The sequence below is a fragment of the Serinus canaria genome, chromosome W (genome assembly GCF_022539315.1).
Source record: "Serinus canaria isolate serCan28SL12 chromosome W, serCan2020, whole genome shotgun sequence".
Lineage (NCBI taxonomy): Eukaryota > Metazoa > Chordata > Aves > Passeriformes > Fringillidae > Serinus > Serinus canaria.
In genome coordinates this window covers 8022185-8046325 of record NC_066342.1, presented here as the reverse complement: position 1 = coordinate 8046325, position 24141 = coordinate 8022185, and the positions used below count along the sequence as shown (strand labels likewise).

The 24141-nt window shown below is 48.8% G+C and overlaps 1 protein-coding gene across 1 annotated transcript in view; it reads left to right on the top strand.

The window, feature by feature from the left end:
• LOC127060955 (uncharacterized) overlaps positions 1-19951 on the top strand; it is a 61943-nt gene extending 41992 nt beyond the window's left edge. The window contains exon 5 of the mRNA XM_050986298.1: positions 19526-19951. Within this exon, the coding sequence (XP_050842255.1) occupies positions 19526-19951 (426 nt within the window). The remainder of the gene's footprint in view (positions 1-19525) is intronic.
• Positions 19952-24141: the final 4190 nt, after the last annotated feature.

The following is a 24141-nucleotide window of genomic DNA, read 5'->3' as shown; positions in this document are numbered from 1 at the left end:
TGACATTAAACAGTCTCCTTCAGAAAGTTTCTTGCAGTTTGTCGACTGACTCTGTGCACAGGTTGAGAAACAAATACTGGACCCCAAGACACAAATGGAGATAGTGAAAGAGATGGCACAGAGGAATGCCAATGAACTCTGCACCAGGGTGCTCCTGGGACTGCCTCTCAAACCGCCACCTACACTGGCAGAGATGATTGAAGCCTGTGCTAGGAAGGCAGAACTGTTTGCTGCACGGGAGGCGTGGTCATGGCCAACAAACCCAGAGACGGTGGCAGCTGTATCTCCAGGAGTCAGGAGGCGACAGATGTCACCAGAACAACTTCAACATGTCATTTGCTTCATATGCAAAAACCCAGGACACTTTGCTCAGGACTGCCCTCAAAGCCAGCAACAAAAAACACCCTTCACACCAAAAAACTCCGAAGCCAGTGCGAACCCGCCCAGCGCCACGACATAAATGCGGCGGGCTTCCCTAAAGGGAAAACCTCCCTCAAAAAAGAAAGGGGGGAGGAAGGGAAGTGGGATGCGGGAAAACAAAATAGCCATTTACAGGATAAAATCTGGTGGTCTCACAAACGTTTCAAGCTCGTGACCACCACAGCTTTTGCTTTCAGGTTTACCCAGTGGATGGTCATTGGAGTGGGGCTACCTGAGGACTCGCAGAACTTGACAAAAGATTGCACAAAATTGGACAGTGAGTACTTTGTTATTGGGGACACTGCACACACACCCATGGAGATTGAGGTGACTCCCATGACCATCAAAGGGGGCATACCTAACCTTATTTTCCTGGCGCGCTGTCCACAGCCACCCTTCTATTTGGCCAAGAGGCAAATCATCGCCCAGGCCATTCCTGTCCCAGCAGAACTTTCAGTAGATGACAAGGCACCTAGTGTATACTGGGCAGAAGTGGTTGGCGAGGACAAACCCATCATGGGATGCAACCTGATGCGTGGAACAGAACACCTCCACGTGGAAGGGTTTCTTGACACAGGGGGAGATGTGACAATCAGACCCGAAAGGTTCTGGACGTCACACTGGGATTTGCAGCCCGTGGCTGGCCAATTCCAAGGTGTAGGAGGAGTCACATTGGCAAAGATATCAAAAAGCATCACGCAAATTGAGGGACCAGACGGAAAATTGAACAGTGTCCATCTGTTTGTTAATAATTACAAAGCTCCCTTGTGGGGTAGAGACACCATGTCCCAGTGGGGAGTCAAACTGGTCATCCCTAAGACACCCCAGGATTTTTACAAGCGGCTGCTGTGGAGCGCCTCGCCCACAAGTTAACATGGCTGAAAGATGATTCAGTCTGGGTAAAACAGTGGCCACTCAGTAATGAAAAGATAAATACGCTCGAGGAGCTAGTGGAAGAACAGTTAGCTAAAGGACACATTGAAGAGACATCTAGTTGCTGGAATTCCCCGGTCTTTGTAATGAAAAAGCCAGGGAAGGATAAGTGGCGGCTCCTCCAAGATTTAAGACAAATAAACAAGAGAATTGTGGATGTGGGGTCTCTCCAACCAGGGATGCTCTCCCCAACGATGCTTCCCCAAAATTGGCAATTGGCTGTCCTAGACATCAAGGACTGTTTCTTCCATATCCCTCTACACATAGAAGATGCTCCAAGGTTTGCCTTTTCTGTTCCTACCACTAATCGAAAAGCCCCAGTGAAGCGCTACCACTGGAAAGTATTGCCACAGGGAATGAAATGCAGTCCATCCATCTGCCAGTGGTACACGGCTTCATTGTTGTCCCTACTGCGCGACCAGAAAAAAGAGGCAATCATCCTACACTACATGGATGATGTGCTTGTGTGTGCCCCCGATGACATAATACTTCAAGACACACTTGACCTAGTGGTTAAAGTTTTAACCTCTGCTGGATTTCAATTGCAGGAAAACAAGGTTCAGAGGATGCCACCTTGGAACTACCTGGGCTTGCAAATCACTGTGCAGACCATTGTTCTGCAGAAATTGGAAATTAAGAGTGATCCCAAAACCCTAGCAAATCTCCATTCCTTGTGTGGGTCTTTGAACTGGGTCAGGCCTTGGCTGGGTCTCACCAACAGGGACCTAGCTCCCCTTTTCAATTTACTGAAGGGAGAGAGAGAGTTAGCCTCTCCCAGGGAACTGACCCCAGAGGCAAAAACCGCCCTCCAAAAAGTTCAGAAGGCTTTCGCCGAGAGGCAGGCTCATCGTTATAAGCCCGAGCTTCCTTTCGAATTCATTGTTTTGGGGAAGTTACCACACATACACGGATTGATATTCCAGTGGTTTGAAGTACAAAAATATCTACTTCTAATCATAGAGTGGGTTTTCCTCTCCCATCAGAGATCCAAAACCATCACACAGCCACAGGAGCTGATAGCTCAGCTGATCTGGAAGGCCAGGTTAAGATTGCATGAGCTGGCCGGTTGTGATTTTGAGTGTATTCACCTTCCAGTCCATCTTGCTAAGGAGGGAAAGGGCTCTCCTGAGAAGTTGACAAAGAAAAGTTTCAATGACCTACTCCAGAACAATGCCAGTCTCCAGCTATCCCTGGACAGCTACAGTGGACAGGTATCAGTCCACGCCCCGTCACACAAGCTGTTCAACGAGGAATTCCACCTCATTGCTCCTGAGAAAAGGAGTCGTAGTCCACTCAAGGCGCTTACAGTGTTCACTGATGCATCTGGAGCATCCCACAAGTCGGTGATGACTTGGAGAAATCCCCAGACCGAGCATTGGGAAGCTGATGTTGAGTTTGTGGAGGGGTCTCCCCAGATTGCTGAACTGGCCGCAGTTGTGAGAGCCTTTGAGAAGTTTTTGGAGCCAATTAATTTGGTTACCGATTCAGCCTTCGTGGCGAGAGTAGTGTCCAGGGCGGACCAGGCAGTTCTCAAGGACATTGAGGATGAGCATCTCCACAGGTTGCTCTCAAAACTAATTTGTTTGGTTTCACAGCAGGAGCACCCTTTCTATGTGATGCACGTGAGGTCACACACCGATTTGCCAGGCGAGATCGCAGAAGATAATTGCAAAGCAGATTCCCTTGCAGCTCCAGCAGAAATGGCACGCCTTCCAGACATCTTTCAACAGGCAAAACTAAGTCACCAACAATACCATCAAAATATTCCAGGTCTAATCCGTCAGTTCCAGCTAACACGAAGTCAGGCTCAAGCCATTGTGGCCACCTGTCCCAATTGCCAGCTTCAGGCAGTGCCATCCCTGAGTGTTGGGATTAACCCCTGAGGCCTTGGGAGCTGTGAAGTGTGGCAGACAGACATCACACACATTCCCAGTTTCGGTCGCATGAAATATGTACACGTCAGCATAGATACATACTCAGGTGCGGTCTATGCCTCTGCCCACACAGGGGAAAGGGCTGCGCATGCTAAACAACACTTGCTGCAAGCCTTTTCAGTGCTGGGGATCCCTAGGGAGATTAAGACTGACAACAGCCCTGCGTATGCCTCCAAGGAGTTTCTGCAGTTTGTCCAGTAGTGGGGAGTGGAGCATAAGACAGGCATTCCCCACTCTCCCACAGGTCAAGCTGTGATCGAGCGTGCCCAGCATACACTCAAAGAAGTCCTGGCTAGGCAGGGAAATTCTGCAGTGTGGATGACTCCACAACAAAAGCTCTGTAAAGCCTTGTTTACCATCAATTTTCTGAATTGTTCATTTGAAAACATGAATCGTCCAGTAATACGTCATTTCAATAATAACAACCGGTTTAAGTTGTCACAGCATCCACCAGTTCTCATTAAGGACCCAGAAACTTGGACAACCAAAGGTCCTTATGAGCTCGTCACCTGGGGGCGTGGTTATGCATGTGTATCCACCACCTCAGGCCCTCGATGGATACCCCAAAAGTGGGTAAAACCTTTCGTTCCTAAAAATCCAGCTCCAGCAGACAGGGATGAGAAGCAAGCAGCTGTCTCCTCCAAGAGAAGACGCCGCCGGAAAAAGAAGGAAAAATCATTATAGGGAGAGTTAGCTGCATTCCGGCAGACCCATGAACTTGTATGTATTTTCTTAAAAAAATTGTCTGCTTTCCTTTGTAGGACAGGAAATCTACCTCCCACCTAACCTCACGAAAAGCCCCATCCAAGCTGTGATCCTGTTCGCGCTGAGCAGTCTGACAGCTGCGTGGATCGTTCCTCAGCCACGCCAAAACATCTGGGTGACCCTGGCACAGACGCTCCAACAGGACTGTGCTGCATGAACCTGGCATCAAAATCACCCAACATCCACGCATCCCTCCGAGAAGTAAAAATCCTGATCGGACAAGTCAAGCAAGAATCTGAGGAATGTTCAAGGACTGGGGACTCTCGGGGTGGTGGACAAATTTGTAATCAGCAGCAGAAATAGTCCAACACATCTCCTTTCAATTTTAGTTAACAGAAAAGGTGGAGGTGTTGTATTGCACTAACTAGTTTATTTAGTTGTTGTTGTTGCACTGGTGATGGGCAATTTCTACTGAGCATGTTTGGTCAAGTAGATGGGTTTTCCCCCCCTCATTACATGGTCTCCCTCTCACACACCCCTGTTATACACACCTGGTCTGTCCCATAGGTAATTCGCCCCTCCCCAATGGCATTCCATTGGCTCCGGTCCTCTCTCCCCCACCCCCATCCCCTAGGGTATAAAACCTCCTGTGTGAGAGTTCCAAGCCCTCTTTTTTACGTGGGTGACCCATCACCTGTGTCCTTCCCCAAGCCAATCAACAGGATACTTGTACCCACATGGAGAAGAGCGCCTCTCGTCTTTTACTTTCATCTATGCGGGTCCGTGTGGGCTAGAGTCTTAAGCTAGCCAGATTGGATGCATATAAGGCCCAGGAAAACCACGGATTACCGCAGTGGTGCACTGAGGCGGGGGTGGTGCCAGCGCTTTGGACAGACAATTGTTGAGTTGCGGCTCGCTGTCTGTGCAGGGTTTGGCCTCCCCTTTCCCGGGCGGGTCGGCTCTCCCCCTCTTTGAGGGGTGGGGCTGGGGGTTCGCTGCAACAGAAGTTACGCCCTTCCCTGCCCCTGCTTCCAAAGAACCGAGGTTCTCCTGGCCGAATGATGGCCCCCCTGCTGCCAAAGCCACGGGATTTGCTGGGCCGACAGAAGGCCCATCTTTCTTCCCCCTCCCCATGATTTGGAGGTCGGCATTCTTCCAAACCACTGGAGCTGCAGTTTCCAGCCCAGCAGCCCCCTCCCAAACTGATGGAGGGGGCTGGTCAGAGATTGCCAAGACACCACCGATCGCTTCTCCAGCTTCTTTGTCGTAAGCCATGGAGCCTGCGCAGTTGCACCTGCCACGCCCATCGTCGATGCTAGCAGACAGCTGCCCACCTCAGCCAGTGTCGTGTTCCTGGCCAGTTTTCTCTTCCTTCTCCATGGTGCCTGTGCAGACGGCGACAGCTCTGACTGCGGCTCCAGCACCTCCTCGCTGAACAGTAAATCATGCAGCAGGTGCAGTGCCTCTTTCTCATTCCGACGCGGTGGCCGCTTCGGGTGACAATGTCTTTTACACCTCTGCCAGGGCAGCCTGAAGTGGCGGTAGTACCATCAGCTGCGGTTGCGCTGACCGCTGTCCCGTCTCTGGCCTTGGCAATGCTGATGGCAGGTGTGCCTGTGTCTCGGCCTGTGACTGTCCCTTCAGGTTTGCAGCCCGCGGTTGGCTTCTCGGATCTGGACCCTTTTGTTAATGTGCCACCCCTGTCACCCAGTGGGCGCCCTCCCCATTCCTAGGGGGGGACTCGGACAGCAATGATGACCAGCGGCCAGTCTCCCAGCAAGGGCATGCCGTGCAGGGGGGAGTGCCAGCAGTGGCAGGCAGAAGCGGCGTCTGTTCGTCACGTCTGGACACTGCCTCCTTGTAGAGCGACTGTGCACCCCAACAATCCCAGCAGCTTTTGGGACATGGTTAAAGCACAGGTTTCAGAGGCTGAGGGTCTGTTGCAGGGGGCAGGAAGGTCACAGTCTACGGCTGGTGATGGCACGCCCGCCTTGTGGGGAGAGGCTCTGGGGGTTCGGGGGGGGTCATGTTCTGCCCCATGGCAGCATTCAGGCTCATCCTGTGTTAAAGGCTATCCTGAATTAAGGACAAACTGACAGGCATGAGATGATTGCCTGGCAGGTGATTCAGGAACTGCGGGGCGAGGTTGCGAAACATGGCTTTGGCTCGGAGGAGGTCATGCAGATTCTCCGGGTGATAGCCACTGATCTGCTCTGTCCATTTGACATCAGGCATCTTGCGAAGGTGCTTTTCAGGCCTTTGCAATTTGTGATGTTCTTGACGTTCTAGATGGAGGATGCTGCGAAGGTTGCAGCAAGCAACAAGCTTCTGCCTCCAGAGGAACCTAGGCATGGTGTGGGAGTGGATGCTCTCCTCAGGGAGAGTGCCTACTGCCATCCTATTTTTCAGGCTACCTGGGATGTTGCTGTTCTTGAGCAGTGTCAGGCTCTTGGGTTTGCTGCATTGGTGAAGACCACTGAGCTGGCCTCCCCCAGGCCCAATTTCACTGTAATAAGGCAGGGGCTGGGTGAGGTTTCGTGCCGTTTGTTGAGAGGCTTATTGCTGCCATGGAGAAGCAGATTGAGGAGCCTGGACTCAGGGAGCCCCTTTTGAAACGCTTGGCCTGGAACAATTTAAACACTGAATGCTGGAGGATCATAAATTCTCTTCCGGGGGATCCTTCAGTTGTGGAGATGGCCAGGGTGTGTGCTAGGATGAGTGCTATGAATCCCGAGGTGTCCACTCTGGCAGTTACTGTGCAGTCAGGCCAGGTACCCTTAGGGGGCGGACGCAGGAAGAAGAACAAGAATAAGGGCAAAAAACAGCAGGGTGCGCCCAAGCCGGCGGATGTGGGTGCAAAATTCTTGTGCGCTAGGTGCCAGAGGGCAGGTCACCTTGCCAGCTAATGTAGGTCAAAATTTGGCACGAATGGCCAGCCTTTGGCAGGCCCAGGAAACAGGAAGAAGAGCACAAAGAGGAATTGCGCCTTTACAAAAGTGATTCCTCAGAGCACGGTACTGGCCCAGGTTTGCCCAGCCGGCTCGGAGACATCACCCACAGCTCCCCTGGCGTGGATGTGTGTACCGCCGATGCAGTCATCCTAGAATCCGGTAGTGAGCATAATGTTCCCTTGAACATCCTCAGACCTCTGGGACAAGGTCTGGGTGCGTTGCTGGTGGGGAGATCTAATATCACCCATCAAGGGATCTTTGTTCACCCAGTAGTTATTGACTCTGCCTTTGCAGGTCTGATTTTTGCGACTGTTTTCACACCCTCTCCCCCGTCACTATTCTGGCAGGGACTCGTATTGCTCACCTTGTGTTTTTTCAGTTGTGTGTCCCCAGGACTGACCCATAGACTCGTGGGACTGGTGGCTTCAGATCTGAAGGACTGCCATGAGCCCTCTGGTCTGCAACCATTTCCGCTCAGCAACCCCAGATGGTGTGTACCCTGACCCTGCCGGGTGCCCACCCGCCAATGATCGAGCTGCAAGGTTTGATTGACATGGGGGCGGACGTGACTGTCATCTCCCTCTCTGTGTGGCCTTCTACGTGGCCTTTGGACCCCGTGGGAACACCCATTGTAGGGGTGGGGGGTTAGGCACATACCATGATAAGTTGACGTTTTGTGCTCATCGGCAACATGAGTAGGCAGGTGGCTGTAGTTCGACCCTATGTCGTTTTGGCCCCGGTCACTCTGTGGGGGCAGGATGTATTGGCTGCCTGGGGGTTGCGGATTGGGGCAGATTTTTGATAGGGGCCACTGTGTCGAAGGGCGAAAGGTATCTGACACTGCGTTTATGGTGGCTGGTGGACAAACCCATTTGGGTTCATCAGTGGCCCCTTAACAGAGGAGAAACTGCTCGCCCTTCGTGAATTGGTTCAGGAACAATTGCTGCAGAGACACATTGAGCCTTCTATGAGTCCCTGGAATATTCCCATCTTCATGATAAAGAAGAAGTCTGGGAAATCAAGGTTGTTACAAGACCTCCAAATAGTCAATGCAGTGATGGAAGGCATGGGGGCATTGCAGCCTGGTATGCCCTCACCCACCATGATACCTGCAGGATGGGAGATCTTGGTCATTGATTTGAAAGATTGTTTTTTTATGATTTCTTTGCATCCTGATGATAAGCCAAAGTTTTCCTTCACAGTGCCTTTAGTCAACAATGCCGAAGCTGTGCAGAGGTATCAATGGAAGGTTTTGCCAGAGGGTTGTCGCAACAGCTCAATTATTTGCCAGTAGTATGTGGCTCAGGTCTTGTCCGCTGTGCGCGATCAGTTTCCTGACGCATGTTGTTATCATTATATGGATGACATCCTGGTGGCGGCACCCACCCAGGATGAGTTGCTGAGGATATGGCCTCAGCTGTTTGCTGCCCTGCATGCTTACAGGCTGCAAGTGGCCCCGGAGAAGGTTCAGCAGCACCCTCCTTGGAAGTATTTGGGGGTCAAAATTCTGGACCGAACCATTCAGCATCAGGAGGTGCAATTCTCAGATTCTATTCGGACCTTGAATGATGCCCAGAAGTTGATGGGTGTCTTCAGCTGGTGTGCGTCCTTACTTGGAGCTGACCGGAGAGCAGTTGTCCCCGTTGTATGATACTTTGAAAGGGGACCTTGACCTGAGATCGCCTCGGGAATTGACCCCTTCAGCACGATGGGCGCTGAAGGAGGTCCAGAGGGCTGTTTCTGCCCATCAGGTTCACCAAATAGATCCTTCCATTGATGTCACTGTTTTTGTTACTGATTCAGATTTTCATCCTATGGGTATCACTGGCCAGTGGAGTGATAAGTGGTCTGATCCCTTGCATGTTTTGGAATGGGTCTTTATACCCCACCAGCTGAAAAAGACAGAGCCCTCATTGTAAGAGCTAATTGCTCGTTTGATAATCAAATGCCATCAGTGGTGTTTGCAATTGATGGCTGCCGATCCAGTGGTGATCATTCTTCCTGTGGAGCGGGAGGATTTTGAATGGAGTTTTGCTATTAGCACTCCTTTGCAAAGTGCGCTGGAAAACTTCTCTGGGCTGATTGCTTATCATATGCCCAGTCATAAGTTGATGCGGCTGGCAAAGACAATGGGTCTGTCGTTGCAGCCAAAGAGAAGCCAGGTGCCGGTGCAAGGGCCCACTGTCTTCACTAATAGCTCTGGAAAAACGGGGAAGGCCATTGTTACCTGGAAGGATGAATCTGGATGGCAGACACTGGAGGGCCATGTGTCAAGCTCGGCCCAACTGGTTGAATTGAAAGTCATTGCCATGGTGTTCCAGGAATTTTCCCAAGTGCCTCTGAATGTGGTGACTGATTCCGCCTTATGTCACGGACATGGACAGGAATGGGATTGTTCACTCCTGAGGGAAGTTGATAACGCAGCTTTGTTTCAGTTATTGAAGACCTTGTGGAATGCAATTCAGGCCCAGGTCCATCCGTATTACGTCTTGCGCATTCAGAGTCACACCAATTAGCCAGGTTTCATAGCAGAAGGTGATGCCAGGGCTGACAGGTTGGCTAACCCTGCATGGGTAGCGCCTCAGCCTGACGTGACTGCGCAAGCCAAAGCATTGCATGATTTTTTCCATCAAAGTGCGCATACTTTTCAGAAACAGTTACATTTGATGCCAACTGAGACTTGTGACATCGTCAGCTATTGTGCTGACTGCCATGGATTCGCTGTGCCTTTGCTGGCGGGAGTGAACCCCAGAGGCTTAAAGGCTTTGCAGCTTTGTTAGACAGATGTCACTCACATCACTGAATTTGGCCGACTCAAGTATGTGCACGTGTTTACTGACACATTCTCCTCCGCCATGTGGGCCTCTGCTCACACTGGGGAAAAGAGTCGCCACATGATTGCCCATTGGAGGATGGCTTTTGCAGTCCTGGGGATACCTTCTTCTGTGAAAACAAACAATAGCCCTGTCTATGTCTCACAGAAGACGCAGAAATTCCTACGTCTATGGGGAGTGTAACACAAGCTTGGCATCCCGCACTCTCTGACAAGTCAGGCTATTGTCGAACACGCTCATGGTACCTTGAAGCGTGTTCTGGAAAGGCAGAAAAGGGGAATGCCTGGAGAGATGCCACACAGTAGATTGGAAAAAGCGTTATACACATTCAACCATTTGACAGTGCAACAGAATTCAGAAAACCCTGTCATTCTGAATCACTTTCTTTCGTGGCGGTCCTCGGATGAGGCGCACCTGCCTCCAGCAAAGGTCCAGATATGGGATCTACCCACCAACAGGTGGGAAGGCCCATATGACCTTATCACTTGGGTCTCGGGACTCTTGCCTGGTGTCATGGTTTGAACTTGGCGCAATGCTAGTGTCCCTATAAAAATACTTTTTTTCTGGTATCTACTGTGAGATGTGATCAGAGACAGAGCAGAGCAGGCTCCAGCTTAAGAATGAAAGGAAAAAAACTTTATTAAGACTATAAGAGAAATACACAGAACACAGGATAAAAACTTTCTAAATTTCTTCTTCCTCCCCCCACTAAATTCCTAACACATCACAGTAAAATAAAACCTTGGATTTTCAATTCAGTTACCACTCCTTAGATCACCCACTCTCAGTCTATCACTACTCTTCAGATAATTAATTCTCACTTCTTCGATAAGAGAGGAGTCTATCCTGCACCACAGACTTCTCTAGGAAACAGTCGAAACTTCTCGTGTTTCTGTGTCACATGTGGCACTGCCTGGACAACATTTGCCATCGTGACTTCTTCTTTCTATGTCTACTGCTCTCACCACTGCACGTGGACTAGAGCTGCTTCTAGGGTTTTTTCTCTTTTAAGGATGCTTTGTCCAGTTCTAAAAAAAAGAGTACTGTCTCTCTCCTTTTGGGACACCTGTCCCCCTCAAATTTCACTCCCTGGGGCTGAGGGGTCCCTTGAACAGAGATAATTTTTTTCTTCTTTTTGTCTGAAGACAGAGGGCACCACCACCACCCTCCTCACCCGTCGTCTCTATTCAGGCGCTCTTTCACATCACCACACTCTCTTGGCTCTGAGCCATTGCTTCCCCCTAGATGCAGTCTCTGTGTCACAGGAACACAAGTGGTTCTGCCCATGGCTATACAAGAAAAGTCTAGCTAAAGGCCACTCTATCATCTCTTCCCATTTAGGATTCTTCTCAGCCTCTCTCAACATCTTTCACTTGCCTGTTTTTTGCTATCTCAAACTCTATCTCATCAACTCTAGGAGGAATCAGCATTTGCAAGTGCAAGGTTTTTATCATCTACAAGAAGGGTTAAAAGTCCCAGGCTCTGCCTGTCTATGAACTTCCACGGCTGGCTGCCCTGCTGGGCACCCCCCCCTTCTTCACGCCGGCCGCGCTATCACAGGCACAGGTTTTCTCCCTCTCTCTTGGGGCGGGGGGGAGGGGGCGGTGGGGGATGGCTGCCCCAAGCCTCACTGTGCTCCTCCACCCTTCCATCTCGCAGGAGCCTCTTCTCTTCTGTCTTAAGCCTGGCCTACTTCTTTTGGCTGCATGGCTCCCCTCCCCCGCCCAGCCTGGAGCTGGGCAGGGGAGGTCTGTGCTCTCTTCCAGGACCAGAACCCAAAGAGAGCTTCTCCCGGGAGTTCACAGTTTTTAAACCCCTGTGTTCTCAGAGGCGTATCCATGCCCTCAGTGGACAAACCAGGTGCCAATATTAAAATCTGAACACCTATTGGTTTGACCACACTATCTCAAAAAAACTCATTTCCTCTCAAACTATGACACCTGGCCATAGCGACCCTGAGAAAAGTTCGAAAGTCTCTTTTCCCAGCCCGGCGGTCGAAGAAGGAGTCAGAATTCTTCAATTCTCAGTCTCAAGGTTGTTTATTGTATCTTATCTATAAAATTCTTTCTCCTGTCCATCTAAGGTCCGCTCAGCAAGACAGTCAGAGGCATTCTGCCTGCCTCTGAGCGGTGTTATCTTTTTATACTAAAAACTATGTGTACAATATTTGCAATTACTTTCCAATACCTATCACCTATGTTAGACAGTGAGTTTCTACTCGAAACCAATCTAAAAGTGCCAACATCACAGCAGAAGATGGAGACTAAGAAGAAGAAGGAAAAAGGTAGGACACGCCTAGATTCCTCCATCTTGCTCCATGAACCTCTGTTCTAAAAACTCCAAAAATCTATTTTTCACCTTGTGATAAATTCACTATCATTCTACTTAAACTTTCGTGGCTTGTAATTCTTCATATAAGGTTGGTAATTGTTATTTCCAAGGGCTAAATCAAAGGCACAGGGGTCTTGGGCTCTGTGCCAAGGTCTCTGAGCCCCCTGGGCAGGGGCTCAAGCCCTCCAGGGCAGCCAGAGGAATTTCTTTGGTTCCAACACTTGGGGTCATGGGTATGCATGTGTCTCCACAGATAGTGGAGTGTGATGGGTACCTGCAAAGTGCATCCACCCTGACTTGCAACATCAAAACCCCAATACGGCCAACAGTCAACCTTTGAATGATAACCAAGGTGATGACCAAGGTGACAGCCAAGATGACAACCATCAATCAGATGGCCCTTCCACGTGTAGGGACTAAATTTCATCCTGTTTTTGTTAACTAGCCAATCAAATAGAATGTATCGTATCACTCTATATAAACCGTGCAGTTCTCTTGAATAAAGCCTTCTTTGCTCTTTCTACAGTACTGCCTCTCACCTGTTCCTGTGTCATTCTCAGCACAAGAGTGACAACCCGTGCCTTGGAAATGGCAAAAGGAAAGAGAATAAACTTCTATACAGACTTGAGATATGCATTCAGAGTTGTGCATGCACATGGAGCCATCTGGAGAGAGAGGGGACTGCTAACCTCACAGGGAAAGAACATGAAACATGAACAAGAGATAATCTGGCTGCTGGAAGCACTTCAGCTCCCTGAAAAGGTAGCAATTATGCATATTAAGGCACACCAGAGAGTGAGCTCAGAATTCGAAGAAGGAAATGAGCTGGCGGATAGAGAGGCAAAGGAAGCAGCGAAAGGTGAGGTAACTATTGAAGGAGCCTTAATTCCAGATGGACAAATTTCTCTTGAAGGTAAGCCAGAATATAGCAAGAAAGATAGAAAACTAATCAAAGACCAAAAAGGGACATACAACCAAGAAAAGTGGGCTACAATTGAAGGGAAGCTGATAATCCCTTCCCATTTATTGTGGTTACTAGTAAGGGAGGAGCACCAGAAAGCACATGGAGGAATAGATGCCCTGAACACCTATTTGATTGAAAGAACCATTGCCAGGAATTTATATGCCACTATTACTCATGTGACCCGACAGTGTGATCTTTGCCTCCAGACTAACCCCAAAAATATCCCCAGTCCAAAACTTGGTCAGATTACGAGGGGCCATGGGCATGGACAGCAGTGGCAAATTGACTTTTCAGAACTCCCAAGGAAAGCGGGGAGTATCAGTATTTATTAGTATTGACAGACACATTTTCAGGGTGGCCAAAAGCGCTCCCCACCAGAACTGTCAAGGCTCAAGAAGTGACCAGGGTATTGTTACAAGAAATAATACCACGCTTCACAGTTCCATCCACAGTATCCTCAGACAGAGGATCACATTTCATTTCCAAAATAGTGCAACAGATTAGTAGCCACCTGGGCATAGATTATGAACTTTATACTCCATACCACCCCTAACTGAGCAGCCAAGTAGAGAAAATGAATAATTTGATTAGGCAGCAAACTGTAAGACTGGGGCAGGAAGTTAATCTACCCTGGCCCCAAACTCTTCCACTGGCACTGTTGCAAATTCGAACTAAACCTAGATCTAAAGAAAAGCTGAGTCCCTTTGAAATGCTTTATGGAAGACCATATGGAATACAAATGGGAATATCTACCCACACTGGGGAGGTAACATTGGCCACCTACCTGGTGGCTTTAAGCAAACAGCTCAGACAAATTGAGAAACGTGGCTGGAACTTGGAGCAGGGAGCTAAATGGACCAGTACATAACATACAGACTACAGATTATGTATATGTTAAGTCTCATACAGAGAAGACTTTGGAACCACAGTGAGAGAGACCGTTCCAGGTGCTTCTCACCACCTTCACCCCAATCAAGATCAAGGAGCAGAATGCCTGGATACACCACTCTAGAGTGAAGAAGGCCCTAGAAGCCCCTTAGAAAGTGACACCAGGAAACAATGAACTGAGACTAAAACTTACTCGGGCAAAATGAGTATATTGTAGCCAGTGGTAGTTTGTAATTTCATTTACAGAATTGTTTTGTGCATAATTATAACTGGAATGTTAGAATTAGAGAGTACCTCTATCCAAACCCATGCTGAATGGCCTTGGTCCCAAGCTTTTAACCAGTATACTGGATCCATGGGAGAACCTTCTGAGATAAAAGATTTAAGCCTATCCACTGTAGTGATCCATGGGGATCAGGTATATGAGGACCAGGAGTGGCAGGAACAAGAACTGTGGACACTTCAAAGGATCAGAGGAGAAGAAATCAAGGTAGGATGCTGGGTGGTCAATGGGACCACCCATGAGAGACCAGATGAAATTAGTGTCTCAGCCTCTCTTGTATACAGGTACCAGGAGGTTGTAATAGTCCAAATAAATCAAATTGTTAGTGTAATTTCACATAATTACAGCCTATAGAAGTGACTTGTCTTTGGGCTCGTGATGCTATCGGGCTCTCATTTAAATTTAAAATAGATGCTATACATTTTACAATGGCAAGACCTTATACAACTCACACCAGTACTCAAGCAGTTAAGACCCAACCCAAACTTGAACCTGAAGTATTGTTTCGCAGAGATAATCAAAACTCTAGAACTTTGTGAAAGTTGTAAAGCCAGTATGTTTATTACAGCGCTGGACGCTGGACGCATGTGGGAATCATTCCCCTAAAATGACATGCGTGCCCCTGGGATCTTCAGGTCCCTTTTTATCCTCCTCCCCAAATAAATAGGCATACAGTTTCACAATAGGTTCATTCATATTCATTTTACAAACTTCTCTGTGACATTTAGTGCTAGTTCTTTTGTTATCAGGCAGAACTGCCGTGTGAGGTTGACTGGCCCCCCCCTCAGCAGTCTCTGTCTCTCTCTCTATCTCCCTCTGTCTCCTCCCTGTTATCTCTGTCCTTCACGGAAGCACTTTCTCTGAGCCTAGGTTTTTGCAAGAACAGGCAGTCAGACCAAATAGCTATGGTTTGAAACTAAAGACAACTTAAAGATGTACATTTCACCTAAACCAAAATGGATTTCTACCCTGGAAAATTTCTACTCTGTCTCAGTATGTGAAATAGGCCCATATGTAGTGAGGAATATAAGTCAACAACAACTGTTGTTCTCACAAACGTGTTGAATTGCTAATGCAAATTAACATCTCAAAAATCCAACCAGCCTGGTCCTCTTTCCTAAGAACATCCTTCGAAGGCTAGACAATGTAGTTACAAAGACAAGTACACCTCAGGAGCAGAATAAGAAAAGATCTAACTGGGATATTAGGGACAGGATTGGGAGTTTTAAATAGAATTGATTCAGAAATACTTATGAACAAGCTGGCCACTGCAGCAGATGGTCTAGCAAAATTGAAACAGCCTTTACAGTTATCTCTATTGGCATTAGGAACTAGCCAGTGGCAGATTTCAAGAGTACTGCCGAAGTGGGAAAAGGCCAGGGACCAAGATCACAAGTAAATAGTAGAAGCGCTTAGTATGATTCAAGATAATGTGTCTTTAGCTTTCAGTTGTATACAAGCACAGTAATGAATGCAGGCAACAGCAGCTTTAATCCTACGGGAAGGGGGTGGAGGTGATTTCCCAGCTGAAATTCAAAAGATTGTCTGGGATAAGGCTATTGATTTTGAAAGGAAGTTTCAATCCTGGTGGACTATGGTAAATTTCACCTATGATCTGCTTCTAATGTGGCTACTGCCTTTGTGCTTACCACACGTAATGCCACTGTTTGCGTTATCCACCCCATCATTGCACTAAGATTAAATCATGAAAAAACAGTGCTCTACCCTTCAGAACATAGGGTGTGGGCACGAAAGGTGAATGAAAAGTGGCAAACAGTAAACTTAGAATCTTGAGTTACTAGGGAACAAGTAGGATTCATTTGTGAAAGCAATACTATTAATGCTCAAGATGTGTGTCTAGACACCGAACAAAGTATTTGCCACTTTGAAATTCATCCAGTCACTGATCAGAAAACTGTGCTTGTATATACTGGTAAAGGTTGTGTATGCTTGAGAACTGCTTGTGCTATTGTAAAAATTCATAACAACAATGTGATTTTGCCTAGTAGAAATCATTCTAATTTTTGGATTTGTAATTTTGTTAAGATTATCAGGTGTGATTTTTCGTATTTGGCCCCAGTGACATCCCACCAGCTGATTAAAACCAATTATACAATGTATCACAGACTATCACCTACTCCTATTAGAATGGACCTCACATTGGTAAAACAATTAATGAAATACTAAGACCTATTAGAGATCTTGAAGAAAATCCAAAAAAGCGGAGAGAAAACCCTAATTACTTTCCGACATGATACAAAAGAAATAACCAGAATTCTGCAAAAAATAAAACAAAATGCAGATCATCACTGGTGGGATGTAATGTTTGGGTGGTGTGAAAAACGCCAATCACTTGTTTGTAAAATTTTAAAAGTTTAATAGTAATAAAATGGTTATAAAAATAGTAATACAATTAGAGTAAAAATAATTTGGACAATTTGAATTAGGACATTATGAGACAATAGAAACAAAGAGTTACGGACATCTGGGTACCTTTTTCTGGGCAACACAAGCCCAAAAAAGGACACCCGGTAACAAAGGATTAACCCTTAAAAACAATAGCCTGTTGCATATTCATACGCTTCATACATGATGCATAAATTCCATTCAAACACAGGATTCTGTCTGATCATTGTCAATTTCTTCCTCTGAACCCTATCAGCGCCTTCGAGGCAGGAAGAAGTTCATTTCTTCTGATAAGAGGGCAATAAATTCTTTTTCTCTGAAAGATTTAGATGTCCTGTGGCTGCTATCTCGCTGCAAGTCCTTTCTTTAAAAAAAGCATCCTACATAGCATAGTTTCTATTTTAACATTTTTTATAACCTAAAACTATATTTAACACACTACTTAAGAGAATTAATACAGCATTACTTTCTAACACAACGCATATAATATTCATTTTAATATTTGTGAAAAGCCAGTCATAAAATACGCATTTTTCACAGGTGGTCACCAACTGCAAATGGGATCTTTAATAAGTTGTGGCACCCCGTTAAAGTTTTGTTAATATTAGTTGGAGTAAGTTTAGGGTTATCTTTTATATTGCTAATTTGGAATTGGAGAATACTACAGCAAGTGGCTCTGTTAACCTCCTTATCAAATGTACATGGTAAAGCATTAAGAGACACTTATTATGGTGGGGATTTGCATTAAGTAAAAGAATTTACTTATTTTCTAGGAAAGGGGTGGGGGGGAAATGAGACAGAGTGGAAATTTTGTGGAAATCTTCCACATTCATGCGGCTTGTTCCCTTCCCCCAGCTTTTTACTGGCATCATATGCGGCCCCTGGACCTGGGGTCCCTGGGACAGCCAATGCCCATCCCCAGATGGGCAATTCACTTCCATCTTTTCCTTCACCGCCCACCCTCACCAAGCTGCCTGCATTCTGCACTCCCCCCTCCAAAATGGGAGGAAGGATTGCGGGAGTTGACGAATGCATCCTCCTCCTCGCCCCACTCTCTCCAGGACCACTGGTCTGTGCTGGCAAATGGGAAGGAGAGGTTTTTCTGAGAATATGAAATTCCTCCCTGAATTTGGGGTTCTTGACACCACTCACGTCTTCCCAAGACAAGTGGGTGATCTTCGCCCCCCCCCCCCCCGTGCCCCCTTCCCCAGTGATACAAGTGATTGTTGCTCAGCTCTCTGATTCGCGGCGCCACCCCCATCCCCCCGGGGCAGGAGACCAGAGGCAGCATTCTCGGAAACCGTCTCTCTCGCCCCACAGACAGGAGCGGGGGGGAGGGGCGAGGCTCCCCAATCCCTGGTGGGAGCCCCACAGAGCGAGGGCACCCCCCTTCCAACAGAGAGTTGGTCCCAGGAAAACACAGGTCCCCAGAAAAGCACTGAGTTTCAAAACTCTCAGTCTTTCAGCACCAGCAGTCAATTGTCCAGTGAAATAAACAGGGCAGGAGATAATTCTCCTTTCTGATGCCTTTATTAAAAGTAATCAGCTCAAGGCTGGGAGGCCCGATGGATCCGCAGGTTCGCCATCGCAGCTCCCTGGAGTGACTCGGAGGAGGAGGCAAATGCAGCTTTGTCCACCAGGGGGCAGAGCTGGGGGTCCGGCTCCACAAGAGCAGGCTGGGATATCTCCCCCAGGATCCCGATTATGAGTTGGCAGTCTCGGGTCCTGGCTCTAACCAACATTTTCTTAAGTTGTGGTGAGGGGCCGTTAAGGTTTTCAGAGTCTCTGCTGGCTTCTCACCTCACCCCTGATGTCTAGAGACCACTTTGATCTCTGAATTCTATATTGGCTCGCTGGTTTAGGGGTTTATTAATTGTGTTTGGAATGGGGGCTTGCCCCATTGCATTTTGGCTCTAAACTTATCTGCATATCAACTCCTGGTCCCCTCCCCTCCACCGTCTGGGTGGGATGCCATCCTCCCACCTGGCCACAAGCAGGGTGATGCTGATACAATAGAGTGAATTCTCAACCATAGATGGCTAACGACCCGATACTTAACAGGTGATTACAGCAAGCAGCTAACAAAAGCACTCCTCAGCCAGAACTGGTTAAACTTGTAATTCTACAACTTTTGGAAAAAAAATGGGTTACCCTTTTCTTGTTCATAACATCCAGCATGTTATGAGTAGAAAAGTTATCAATTTTTTTAAAGGTTGCAGAGTTCACAGGTTGGGCCAGTTGCTGCCAGGGTGGAGTTCTAACTATGAATTGTTGATCGTTTCATATTGTAATCACCTGTTAATAGTTGGTCGTTAACTCCCTGTTGTTAAAAATTCCCCTTTGTTTGTCGAGTACCACCCTGCTACTGCCTGGAGGATGGCACCCCCCCTCCCGGGACGGTGAAGAAGAGGGAACAACGGGACTAACATGCAAATTAGGGAATATTTCACCAAACCTAGCAAAAACCCCTAAAACCAACGAGCCAACATGAAATTAAGCGATCGAAGTGATGTCTAGATGTGAGGAACAGAATCCAGTGCCCGCTGAGAACCTTTTTACCTTTCACCCTAACCTAAAAAGACGTTGGCTAGAAAGAGAACCCTGATTGTCAAACTGAAAAAGCGGGAATCTCCTGGTGCTCTCATGAGGACAGAACCCCCAAGCTCTGCCTGCAGACCAGTGGACAAAGCTGCATTTTTCCTCCTCCTCTGTGCCACTCCTGGAAGCAGCGGTGGCGTGAGCACGACCCGTTGATTCTTCCCACCCAAGCTGATTTTTATTAAAGGCATTAAAAAGGAGAAAGATCTCCTGCCCTATTTATTTCAGAGCGGTGCCTCCACTGCGGAGCAGGCTGGTGTCTCCTTTTGTTGTCCCAGCCTCCGCCTCAGGAGAGCACGGCTCGGGACCGTCTGAAGCAGGTGGAAGGGAAACTGAGCTGGTTGCAGGCTCCGACACAGGCGGCAAAGCACAGAACGCAGCCTCTGCCGGCGGTGGCGGGGGGCAGAGCGAAGCCGCTGCAGGGGCAGTTTGCGAAGCATAGATTGCCGTGTCCCCCGGCGTGGCGGCAGGAGCCGCCGCAGATTGCAGGGGTTCTTACCCCGTGGCTGGCACGGGGGGGCTGGCTCCCAGTGCGGTTGCGGCCAGGGACACAGCTGTGGACTCAGCAGCTGGAGAGTCGGCAGCAGGCGCTGGCGAAGGGGCGCCAACCACCGGCGAGCGAAAAAGCGCCGCGGCGGTTTCTCTCGATCCCGGGGGGGGGAGTGGTGCTGGCGGTCGGCTCAAGGCCGTTCGAAACAAAGTAACACTGGCTGCTCCGTCTGGAGCGGGGGTGGGTGCCACCAGCGGCCGCAGCAGGGCAGACCGCAGCGGGGCCGAGCCCACCAGTCCCTGTGGGGCAGGGAATGCTGGAAATGCCAGTGAGTGCAACTGCACTCCAGCCGACCCTCTCAATGCGGGAAGAGTCGGAGCTGGCGGAAATGGAGCGGGACGTTCCGCCACGGGCAATCGAGACACGGTTCCTGGAGACATTGCAGATGAAAAACCTGTCGTCTTGTCACTGTCCTGTTCCCAGGGTGTCACGAGCTGTCCTTGCGGATGGGCTTCGTGGTTGTTCTTAGATTGATTTCAGGGTGCAAAAACTGACACTGTACAAGGGGGTTTTGCAGCAATAATCAGCACAAATGCACTTTATTGAAAATAACCACAGCAAAAAATGCATTGGGGAGGAATTGGGGAAAAAGGGAAGAATAAGGAAAAAAAGGGAGGAAAAGGAAAAGGGTATCTAGCTACCAAACATGAAAATGGCAGGGGTCCTTTGGTGTCCAGCCGAAGAGGTGCACCAGGTCACGTCCGGGGAGATCTCAGAGATGCAGTCCATTCTGGACCCTAAATATACTCTTCTCTATGAGGGGGAAGGGGATTATTTCGAAACTGAATCTATTGTATCTTCTGGTAAAAAGAATGGTATTTGGAAAAGGGGTACACACAGTTCATATCTCAGTAGGTGAGGGCCACTGTTTTCATGGTCCAATGCCCGCACCTGCAACATCCATCTTGCTTTGGTCAGCTCACCTCCCCTGCGCACCTCCCCGGGCTGGGGGCTTCAGTCCCAGTCCTTGGGGAGTGTGAGCGAGGCCTTTCTCACATGGGGATTTCTAGGGTTTTTCTCTGGTGGAGAGGCTTCTGTCATCTCAGTTTGTCTGTCACGGTGGTTGTAGATGAATGAGAGGGGTCTTCAGTGGGGGACCACCCAAAAGCTCAGGAGAAGTCCAGCCAGGCCAAGAGGTGGGACAGCTTCCAAGGCTATTGTTGCGAAAAGGGCACAGTGTCCCCTTCTTCTCATTGGGCTCAGTGTAGCATGCAGAAATCACACCTGTGGAAACAGTAACTTCGCAATTCTTTCAGGTCTCCGAGCCCCTGGCTTGGCAGGTAACTTTCCATTGCAGGGCCAGGAATGGGACAAAGGGGGTCTTCTGAGTGGTCTCTCAATGACAGTTGGGAGACAAATTGAAGGATATTTCGGACAGACTCTCACACCGGGGTCCCATGCCGAAGGGCTTTAGAAATGCATCTCCAGGGAATGACCAGGGCAGATGCGGTCACATCCCCTGAAGTGATGGCAGTTAGCAAACAATCACCAAGGCATTCCCAAGTCTCTGAATTGAATGCAGCGCCTACATCTGCTGCGAACCCATGGTCTCTGGCCCAGGCCATCAGATTGCAGAGGGCTTGCTCAGAGACTGCGAGTCTCAGAGGAATTATCAGATTCCTTCACGCAGAGACGATCGTTTGTTCATCTCTGAAAAGTTGGTTCCCCATTTTTAAGGAAAACCTGTCCCTCAGCAGGCGTCTACTTCAAGAGACAGACAGTCGGCTGTGTAGGAAAAAACTATCCCCACTCATTTCTCGGCCTCCCAGGGCCAACGCCCGTGGTCCAAACAGGACCAGTCCTCTCAGGAAGACACAGGGCAGTCAGCGTTACCTCACTCAAGAGGGCAAGCAGCGTCCAATTCCACAAGGGGTCTCCAGATCCCTCCGTGTTCAGCCTTGGCTGCGAACTCGGCCGGACCTTCCAGGGTCCTGTGCCTTCAGCCTAGGCTGCACCAGACATCGGGGTCCACCCGGCTGATCGGCTCAGCATGCGCCCTGGTGTCCTGCGATTCCACTCAGGGTCACCAGACCCTGCAATTTCACTCAGGGTCACCAATTGACACTGTTGAGTCAGGGACGGAAAGGAAAACTCCAGTCTTCAGGTGGATCAGAAGGCTCTCTTTAAGGATGTCCTGGTTTAGGACAAATTAGGGGAAATCTCCGAAAGGGAGTCCCCTAAAAACAAACCTCCAACCACCCCTCCCCCAATACCGGGTTCGGGAAGGAATTCCTCGGAGGAGCAAAGTGGAAAATAAAACCTATTTAATAACAAGTAACAAAGGAACACTCCCCAACACAAGAAAAGAAAAAGAAACCAGGCAGTGTTGTGGAGGGTGCTGATCTTCTTCTCGCAGACTCCGGGGGGTCCTGGACGTCCCAGGTCAGGTCCGGAGCCGGTACGTTATCTTCAGGGGAGAGTAAGAAAGAGGGAAAGGGAAAAAAAAAAGAAGAGCGCAAAAAAAAAACCAAGCAAGCCAAGCTAAGCAGCAGCAGCAAGCAAAAGAAAAAGCAGCCAGCAAGCTAAGCAGCAGCAGCCAGCCAGCCAAAAGCAAAAGCCGAGGTGCCTGGTCACCCTCACCCCCCCCTCCCCGCCCCGCCGCGGCAAGACGGCCGGGGGGGGAGAGGGGAAGAAAGGCCAGACACAACACACGATATTGGGATACAGGCTGTCACCCCACGACACTCCACCCCTTATCCCATATCGTGAATATACAATCAAAACTTTCATTTCACTTACTCACACCTTTAACACTTACGCATTCCTCTCATCTTACTTGCTCACACCTTTGACACTTACAGTTTCCTTCTGTCTCACATTCAACAAAGAATGACATTCATATACGAGTCTCATCCTACAATCAGGTCTCCCTGAGGTACACACCGTGTTGTTCCATCTTTCTGCATTATCCACCCTGTGCAACCTGGTCCTTGAGCAAAGACAATCCCACGGATGGGTTTGTCTGTACTCGAGGCAGGGTTGATCCATACTGTCTTTCCCAACAAACCTCTGACATGGGCCACTGGGGCTTTATCTCCATCTACTATATTAAGGAGCTCAGACTGAGCAGGACCCGCTCGGTTGGTGGAACCTCGAGTGTTAACTAACCAGGTAGCCTTTGCCAAATGCTGCTCCCAGTTTTTTAAAGACCCCCCACCCAATGCTTTTAAGGTGGTTTTTAACAATCCATTGTATCTTTCCACTTTCCCTGCAGCTGGTGCATGATAGGGGATATGGTACACCCACTCGATGCCATGTTCCCTAGCCCAAGTATTAATAAGATTGTTTTTAAAATGAGTTCCATTATCCGACTCAATTCTCTCGGGAGTACCGTGCCTCCAAAGGACCTGCTTTTCAAGGCCCAAGATAGTGTTACGGGCTGTAGCATGAGACACAGGGTAGGTTTCCAACCATCCCGTGGTGGCTTCTACCATGGTTAGTACATAGCGCTTGCCTTGGCGGGTTTGAGGCAGTGTGATGTAATCAATCTGCCAGGCCTCCCCGTACTTGTACTTAGACCACCGCCCCCCATACCAGAGGGGCTTCACCCGCTTGGCCTGCTTAATGGCAGCGCACGTCTCACAGTCACGAATAACCTGAGAGATACTGTCCATGGTTAGATCCACCCCTCGGTCTCGTGCCCACTTATAGGTGGCATCTCTACCCTGGTGACCTGAGGCATCATGGGCCCATCGTGCTAAGAATAACTCTCCCTTATGCTCCCAGTCGAGGTCTATCTTCAACTCCCCTATCTTTGCAGCCTGATGTACTTGCTGGTTGTTTTGCTGCTCTTCATTAGCCCTACTTCTGGGGACATGGGCGTCTACATGGCGAACCTTCACAGGTAACTTCTCTAACCGAGTAGCGATATCTTTCCACTCTTCCGCAGCCCAAATTGGTTTTCCTCTGCGCTGCCAGTTCGCCTCTTTCCATCTCTTCAGCCATCCCCATAGAGCGTTGGCTACCATCCAAGAATCGGTATACAAATAGAGCCTTGGCCACCTCTCTCTCTCTGCAATACCTAGGGCCAGTTGAATAGCTTTGATTTCGGCGAATTGACTAGATTCACCCTCTCCTTCAGTAGCCTCTGCGACCCGTCGAGTGGGACTCCATACAGCTGCCTTCCACCTCCGTTTCATCCCTATGACGCGACAAGAACCATCGGTGAATAGAGCGTAACGTGTTTCTTCTGCTGGCAACTGATTGTATGGCGGGGCTTCCTCAACCCGAGTCACTGGCTCTTGCTCCTCATCTGCGACACTAAAGCTTTCACCTTCGGGCCAATTTGTAATTATTTCCAGGATCCCAGGGCGATTTAACTTCCCAATTCGAGCGCGCTGCGTA